Below are 7,963 nucleotides of genomic sequence, written 5' to 3'. Positions count from 1 at the left end.
CAGTCCTTTTTAAACATATCAATTAAAAATTTGTATTTTAGGAATTAATTTTTCCTTTTAATTATTAATGTTAATAAATAAATAAAATAAATTTCATGTTCTTTTGTGACAATGTAAATATTTTTTTAACTACGCATATATGTTTTAGTGTACCATATCAATATGCATCGTGATTCATAGTGATATTTCTAGACAAATCTAATAAAATATAACGTGAATATTCTTTTTTTATAAATTAAACATATACAGATCAGATAAAACCTTGGATCTCCCATGTGGGGTAACCTTACGCGTATAAGTTGCGAAAAGAAACAGAGTTTTGGGTGCACAAAAGTCATAGATAGCTCAAGATTGGTTGAGCTAATCTACTACAAATAAAGACTAACATATAAACTTAAGACAATGGGGGAGAAAAATGGGCATGTTGGTAGTCTCTTAGAGGATAGCTGGTTCTTTGGAAACAGCTTATTAAGCAAATCACAATCATCTAAAATTATGGTAAGGTGTAACTCTGATCCTTGTCCTTCTTCTTCAAGTACTAAGGCAGAGGCTCTGGTTTCCGATCAAGATCGTGCATCGAAAATGAGTAGTCTACTCCGAACGCCGTCTCTTCCGCTTGGATTGGGTGGTGATAGGAAGTATCAACTAGGCGAGGAGGAGGATGAGTATTATGAGGACGAACCGAGGATGGGTGATTTAATAAGGCAAGCAATGCCATTGCCATTGCCTTTGCCTTTACCTATGCCTAGGAGGAGATTGGACCGAACACCGTCTCTTCCGCCTTGTAGGGGAAAGGAGGTTCTTTCGACAACGGTGGTGCAGGGTGGTGGGGGAGTTGGAAGATTGAGCCGGAGAGAGTCGTCGGTGGAGTCGACTTTTTTGTTGCAAGAGAAAGGTCCTATTGCTGTAATGACTAAACTTACTAGAAGAGCCTCTATTGATTCTTCTATGTTGTTGCCTCCTAAGTGCACTACTTATAAGGTATGTTACATTTTAGATTATGATTAAATGTTGAATACTTTTCCAAATCCCAAGTGAGATTCAAATCTAATGTGATTCCTATCGCCTAAACATAAATAGTATTCTGCCTCATTTGAATAATTTTACTATTTTATTTTAATGTGTTCCCACTAGCAATTGACCATATAATTCACTTATGCGTAATTTCATCTTTTCATAAGTAAGAGTTGATCAATAATCAATTCATGTCGGATTCGTGTTGGTTCATCTAATATTTTAGATTGAAGTGTAGGCAATTTTCAACTAGCTGTCGAGTTTTATTATATTTAGAATCGGTTGTTTATGCTACTTTTTAGAGGGTTAGACAGTGTTCAGGGAATTGATTTTGGCACTATTCTTTATGAATAAAGCACAGTTTTCTGTCCTCTTATAATAGGAGTTCCAAAATAAATTTCCCTGTGTTTGGTATGGCAGTCTCAATTTTAAGGATTTGATGCGTTTCTTGAACTAAACTTATTTTGTATGGACTTCCAAGATTTTGAGTTAATTTTGATCAAGGTTCATGTCGGGCATCAAATTAGTGGTATATGATCATTAAATCATTAACGACGGAAGTTATTATTAACAAATAAATTTTGCAAGTACATTCTACATTAATTATCGTGTCTTTTAACCTATCTATACCTAATCTATACCTAGGAACACCATAGATTATTAGAAGTCATGTGGCATCTCATTATTAGAAGCCATGTGGCATCTCTCATTTCATCCATCATTTTATATTGTTATTTTTTTTCAATTTTTCTTTATTGTTTCTATGTTTTACAACTTCTAAATGCCTCTTCCACTCCATTTTCCTTATTCAACATCAAGTTATCAATAGTCTAATATACTCATTAGTCTCTTCCACTCCACCCTTTTAACATCCAATATTTATTCAACATATAATTTTTATATTTTTCCAACCTTCAAATTACACCTCTATTTAATTCATATATTACCAAAATAACAAGTACTCACTAATTAAAATTTCAAAAGACATCTGAACAATCACTATACAACCGAGAACGGGCTCAAAAGCTAGTTCTTTAGTCAATAAGGGACATTAATCAATCATGGTATGAGTGAGTGCTCTTTGCCACGTGAAAACATTATTCTGATACTTTCACAACAAGTATTATCTATTGTGATAAATGTGAAACGACGAGAGAAACATAAGAAAATAATAAAATGAAATTTCTTAAATTTTGATTTCTATTGTTAATATTTAGTTAATTAAAGGAAATAAGATTGTTGGTTGTTATAGAAACAATGTAAACCATTGTTTAATTAGTTTTTAATTCATTATAAATGTGTAGAAGTGTAATGTAGAATTCATTCAATATAATTCACATCATAAAAGCTGGTTTAAGAAAAACTTATTTTTCTTACGTTACATTTATTATTTCTTTCATAAGGGTTGTTTGTTTATCCACAAAATATTATTTTATTGTGAGGTATCAATTTCATATTATCTAGTAGAAGCCTAATTTCCGCTGCGAGCTCTAACAATTGGTATCAACAGCCAACGCCAAAATATTAACTTTAGACATTTGTTTTGAAAAATATTTATAATGACTTGTTTTAGTGGAACGGTAAAAGTTGGAAAATAGGAAATTGAAAAGTTCAATGGGAAAAATGATTTTTTCTATTGGAGGATGTAAATGAAAAATTTGATAATTTCACAAAAGCTGGAAAAAGCGCTAGCGGAAAAAAAAAACAAAAACCCGGAGATATGAAGGATGAAGATTGGGAAGAGTTAGATCTTGAAGCACGAGCATCCATAATCTTGTGCCTTGAGAGGGATGTTGCATTCTTGGTAAATGAAGAAGCAACGGCTGCTAACGTGTGGGCAAAGTTATAGACAAATTTCATGATGAAAACTCTAACAAAGAGGATCTATCTAAAATCCAAATTGTATACATGAAAGATGGAAGAAGATGCCTCAATTCGGGAGCATATCAATAAGTTTGATAGGATTATATCAGACTTAAAGGATATAGATGTGAAGATTGATGAGGAAGACCAGACGCTCATGCTATTACTTTCATTACCAAAGTCCTATAAAAATCTAGTTCAACATTGATGCTTGTGGGTGATACACTAACCATAAATGAGACTAGAACATCACTTTTAGCGGATGATCTTCGAAAGGTTGCTACAAGTGGGATGATGTCTAGTAGTGGAGGAGAATACATGGAATAAGCTCAGGTATTATTTACAACTAGAGGCAGGACCAATGAAAGAGGAAGAGGCAAGGGAGGAAAGTCTAGATCAAAATCTAGACCTCTTGCGGAAAGACCAAGTTTCAAATGTGGTGAGTTTGGACATTTTAAAGCAAATTGCCCAAATAAGAGGCTTTCATTCAAGAGGTCGGACAACAACTACTCCATAGGAAAACAACAAGAAAAATAAGAGGCAAGTTTTGTCTCAAATGACGAGTAAGATTATTGTTACTCTGTTTCAGAACAATGCACTGAAATATCTGATAAGTGGATGCTTGATTCAGGAGCATCACACCAAATGTTCCCAAACAGAAAGTGGTTTAAAACTTATCAAAGTTTGGACGGGGGCATAATTTTGATGGGAAATGATAATGCTTGCAAGAATGTCGGGTTAGGTACTATCCAAGTAAAGATGCATGATGGAACAATAATAACCTTGAACGATTGAGACACATCCCAGATTTGCGGAAAAATCTTATTTCTCTTGGGATATTAGAGAAAAATGGTTTCAAAATAGTCATGGAAAATGGAGTATTAAAAGTTGTTTGTGGTTCCTTAGTAGTCATGAAGGGTATTTGTCACGGTAATCTTTATCCTCGTTTGGGGAGAATTATTACAGGTGATTTAGTAGTTGGAATCGGTGGAAGTAAAGACCAGACAGAATGCACGAGGATGCATGCGCCTTGGGCATATGTCGAAAAAAGGTCTATCGTTGCTTAGTTGATAAGGTCTGTTGAAGAACATGAAGAAACCACAAATGAAATTTTGTGAACATTGTGTGTATGGAAAAGCACATAGGGTGAAGTTGTCTACAAGCATGCACAAAAGCAGAGGGTTTTTAGACTGTGTGCATATAGATGTTTGGGGTCCGGCTAAATTTTCTTCCAAGGGTGGTTCCAGGTACTTTGTTACATTTGTTGATGATTATTCTAGATATGCTTGGATTCATTTTCTGAAGCATAAGAATAAGGTATTCGAAATTTTTCAAGCGGTGGAGAGAAATGGTTGAGAATAGAACGGGTCTAAAGCTAAAAACTGTACGGTCTGATAATGGCACGGAGTACACATGGGGAGCTTTCAAAGAGTTTTGCGATCAGGAAGGCATTGTGAGACACTGGACAGTCAGAGAAACACAACAACAAAATGGATTCTCAGAAAGAATAGATCGTACACTATTTGAGAAGGCTAGGTGTATGCGCTCTAATTATAGGTTGGGCAAAGAATGGTGGGCAGAATCGGTTGATACAGCTTGCTATATAGTGAATCGATCCTCACATTCTTATTTAGATGGTGACATATCTTATAGGGTGTGGTCAGGGGAACATGCAGTTTACAACAGACTTAGAGTCTTTGGGTCTACATCTTATTATCATGTTAAGTATAACAAGCTTGATGAAAGAGCCAAGAAAGCAATATTCTTAGGGTATCCAAAAGGCGTTAATGGCTATCGTCTTTGTAGTATAAAAGATTATAAATTTGTAATCAACAGGGATGTGACCTTTCTATTATAGTTTTATCTAAAGCTATGGTGCCAAATAATGGTGATGTCGGGACTATTTTAAATACTCAAGTAATGGAGATAGAATCTAGAGACCAACCAGATTATACTCATGTTTCGGTGGAGCATTCTAGTGTTAATCAAACTGATGAGGAGGATGATCTAGAACATGAGGAGATTTAGCGGAAAAATGCACATGTGTTACAACAACAACAACAAAAAAAATCTTTGGCAACCACTAGGCCAAAGAGTAATTATAAACCCGTTCATAATTTTGGGTCAGACAAACCTTTGAGGCATTATGTGCATGTTAACTTGGTAGAATATGCACTCTCGGTGGAGGATGATGAGTCGATCACCTTCAAACAAGCTATCAAAGAGAAGGATAGAGATAGTTAGTTGGTTGCTATGGAGGAAGTGATAACAGTCTTTCCCACGGGCAATGTCATAAAAACAAAACATGGGAGGTAGTACCATTGCCCGTGGGAAAAACTGCTATTTCTTGTAAGTGGGTGTATAAAAGTAAAGAGGATCATTCCAAAACCGACGGTATAAAATAAAGGTTGGCTAGTGGCCAAAATATTTTCACAGAAATAAGGTGTTGATTACAATGAGATATTTTATCCGGTAGTAAAATATACTTATATTCGGGTGCTATTAAGTATTGTTGTTCATGATGATCTTGAGCTGGAACAACTTGATGTGAAGACATCCTTCTTATACGGTAATTTGAATGAGGGAATCTATATGTATCAACCTGAGGGATACAAGGTTGAGGGTAAAGAGAGTCAGGTATGTCGCTTGAGGAAACCACTTTATGGATTGAAGCAATCTCCTCGGCAGTGGTACAAACGATTTGATTTCTTTATGTTAAAGCAATGGTTTTCTAGAAGTAATTGTATTTGTTGTGTTTACATTGGTAAACTTAATGGAAGTGATTATATTTATCTTTTATTGTATGTGGACGACGTGCTTATTGCTTCTAAGAGCAAGGTGGAGATAAATAATTTAAAAACTCAACTTGGTGAAGAGTTTGAGACAAAATATTTGGGCACTGCAAAGAAAATACTAGGTATGGAGATTAGAAGAGAGAGATCAAATCGAAAATTGTTCTTGATCCAGAAAGGCTACATTGAGCGGGTTATTGAAAGGTTTGGGATAAAAGGTGCTAATCAGTGGTAACTCCATTGGCTCCACATTTTAGACTCTCTGGTAAATAGTCTCCCACTACAGCTAGTCTCCCACTACAGCTGAAGATAAAACATACATGGATAATGTACGTTATGCTAGTACAACTGGAAGATTAATGTACGCCATGGTGTGTACACGTCCAAATATTTTACAAGCGATTAGTGTTGTCAGTAGATTCAAGGAGAATCCGGAAAAGGCACATTGTGAAGCTTTGAAATGGGGTTTAAGGTACTTAAAGGGTACCATTGACAAAGGTCTGTGCTTTAGTGGAGATGCATGTCAGGTAAATGGTTTTGTTGATTCTAATTATGCCGGTGATCTAGATAAACGACGATCTACTACTGGCTATGTATTTAAAATACATGGTTCTCCAGTTAGTTGGCGATCGATGTTATAGGCCACGATGACTCTATCTACTACAGAGGCCGAGTACATGGCTATGACAGAAGGAATCAAGGAATGATTGTGGTTGTGGGGACTTCTAGATGATTTGGGGTTGAAGAAGGAATGTGCGAACCTGAGTTGGGACAGCCAAAATGCAATTCATTTGGCTAAGAATCAGGTTCATCATGCTCGTACCAAGTATATAAATGTTAGATATTATTTTGTTCGAGATGTCATAGAGGAAGGTAGTATTTGTCTTATGTAGGTGCATACAAATGAGAACCCCGTGGATATGTTAAGCAAAGTTGTGTCAGGAAGCAAGTTCCAACATTGTTTAGAATTGTTAAACATTATCCCATGTTAAACACTACATGGAAGAATAAATGGAACTACGATTGGTTAGATCCCGGTCGAGGGTACGTAGGAAATCATTGTCAGAATGGTGCAATCGGATACGAATCATGCATTTTGTTCGACAAAAATTTGAATATTTTCAAATTATGAACGAGGTGGAGAATTGTTAGAAATGCAAAACAACAAGAGAAACATAAGGAGAGAATTAAATGGAATTTCTATTGTTAATGATTAGTTAATTATAGGAAACAAGATTATCGGTTGTTATAGAAACAAGTAAACCATTGTTTACTTAGTTTTTAATTCATTTTAAATGTGTAGAAGTGTAATGTAGAATTCATTCAATATAATTCACATCATAAAAGCTTGGTTTAAGAAAAAACTTAATTTTCTTACGTTACATTTATTATTTCCTTCATATAAAATATTATTTCCTTGTGAGGTATCAATTTCATACTATCTAGTAGACGTCTAATTTGAAGTACAATGTTCTAAAACAACAATATTGGAAGTTGACAATTCTTGTTACTTTGTTGCAGGGCACGAAGCAGAGTACGAGCAGCACCAAGAACCGACCACACCGGAAGCTAGCAGAGTCTTCAAAACCCGACATAAAACCTGAGAAACTCGACAAGAGCAAGTCTGAGAAGAGCCTAACCGATCTAGAAGTGGAGGAATTACAAGGTTTTAAGGACTTAGGCTTTTCATTTGACAACAAAGAGTTAAGCCCAAGTGTGACACAAATACTTCCTGCGTTACAAAGAAGGGCTAGCCTTGATAGTAACCACGTAGATATTGTTAAGGCTAGAAGGCCTTATCTTTCAGAGTCATGGCAAAAAATATCTCCTTTATCAACACCTCCATGTCCGAAACGAATCGACCCAAAAGCCCCGTCAAGTGATGATATGAAGGCTCAGATCAAATTTTGGGCCCGAGCCGTGGCTTCGAATGTCCGTCAAGAGTGTTGATCATGATCATACAAAGTGCAGCAAAATTACTCCATCTACACTAATTATTATTCTTTAATCTTTTAATTAATGGAATTGATTAAGTTTAGGAATGTTGACTTAGACATTGGAATAAGATTAACTTTGGTTTTCCATTGCCGTGAGTGATACATTGACTTTTTAACTTCAACAAATTTTGATTTTCTTTTTTTTACAGCCAAATTACAAAGAAAAGACAAGCCCAAGGCTAAATCGTCTCTGCCTACTCAGCTAATTCATGGGCTTTATGCACGATTTCCTAGGACTTTGATACATAAACAAAATTCAAACTTTAAAGCAATATTCCTAATATGCTTTACAATGTT

General features: G+C 35.4%; 1 protein-coding gene across 1 annotated transcript; it reads left to right on the top strand.

Annotated features, from left to right (window-relative positions):
- Window positions 1–279: 279 nt before the first annotated feature.
- Window positions 280–7,753, top strand: LOC110783877 (uncharacterized). The gene is made up of 2 exons (XM_021988260.2): window positions 280–981; window positions 7,191–7,753. Exons 1-2 carry the CDS (start codon window positions 403–405, stop codon window positions 7,617–7,619), a joined length of 1,008 nt encoding a protein of 335 aa, XP_021843952.1. The 5' UTR covers window positions 280–402; the 3' UTR covers window positions 7,620–7,753.
- The last annotated feature ends 210 nt before the right edge of the window (window positions 7,754–7,963 follow it).

Source organism: Spinacia oleracea, chromosome 4 (genome assembly GCF_020520425.1).
Source record: "Spinacia oleracea cultivar Varoflay chromosome 4, BTI_SOV_V1, whole genome shotgun sequence".
NCBI lineage: Eukaryota > Viridiplantae > Streptophyta > Magnoliopsida > Caryophyllales > Amaranthaceae > Spinacia > Spinacia oleracea.
This window is presented reverse-complemented; position numbering and strand designations above follow the sequence as displayed.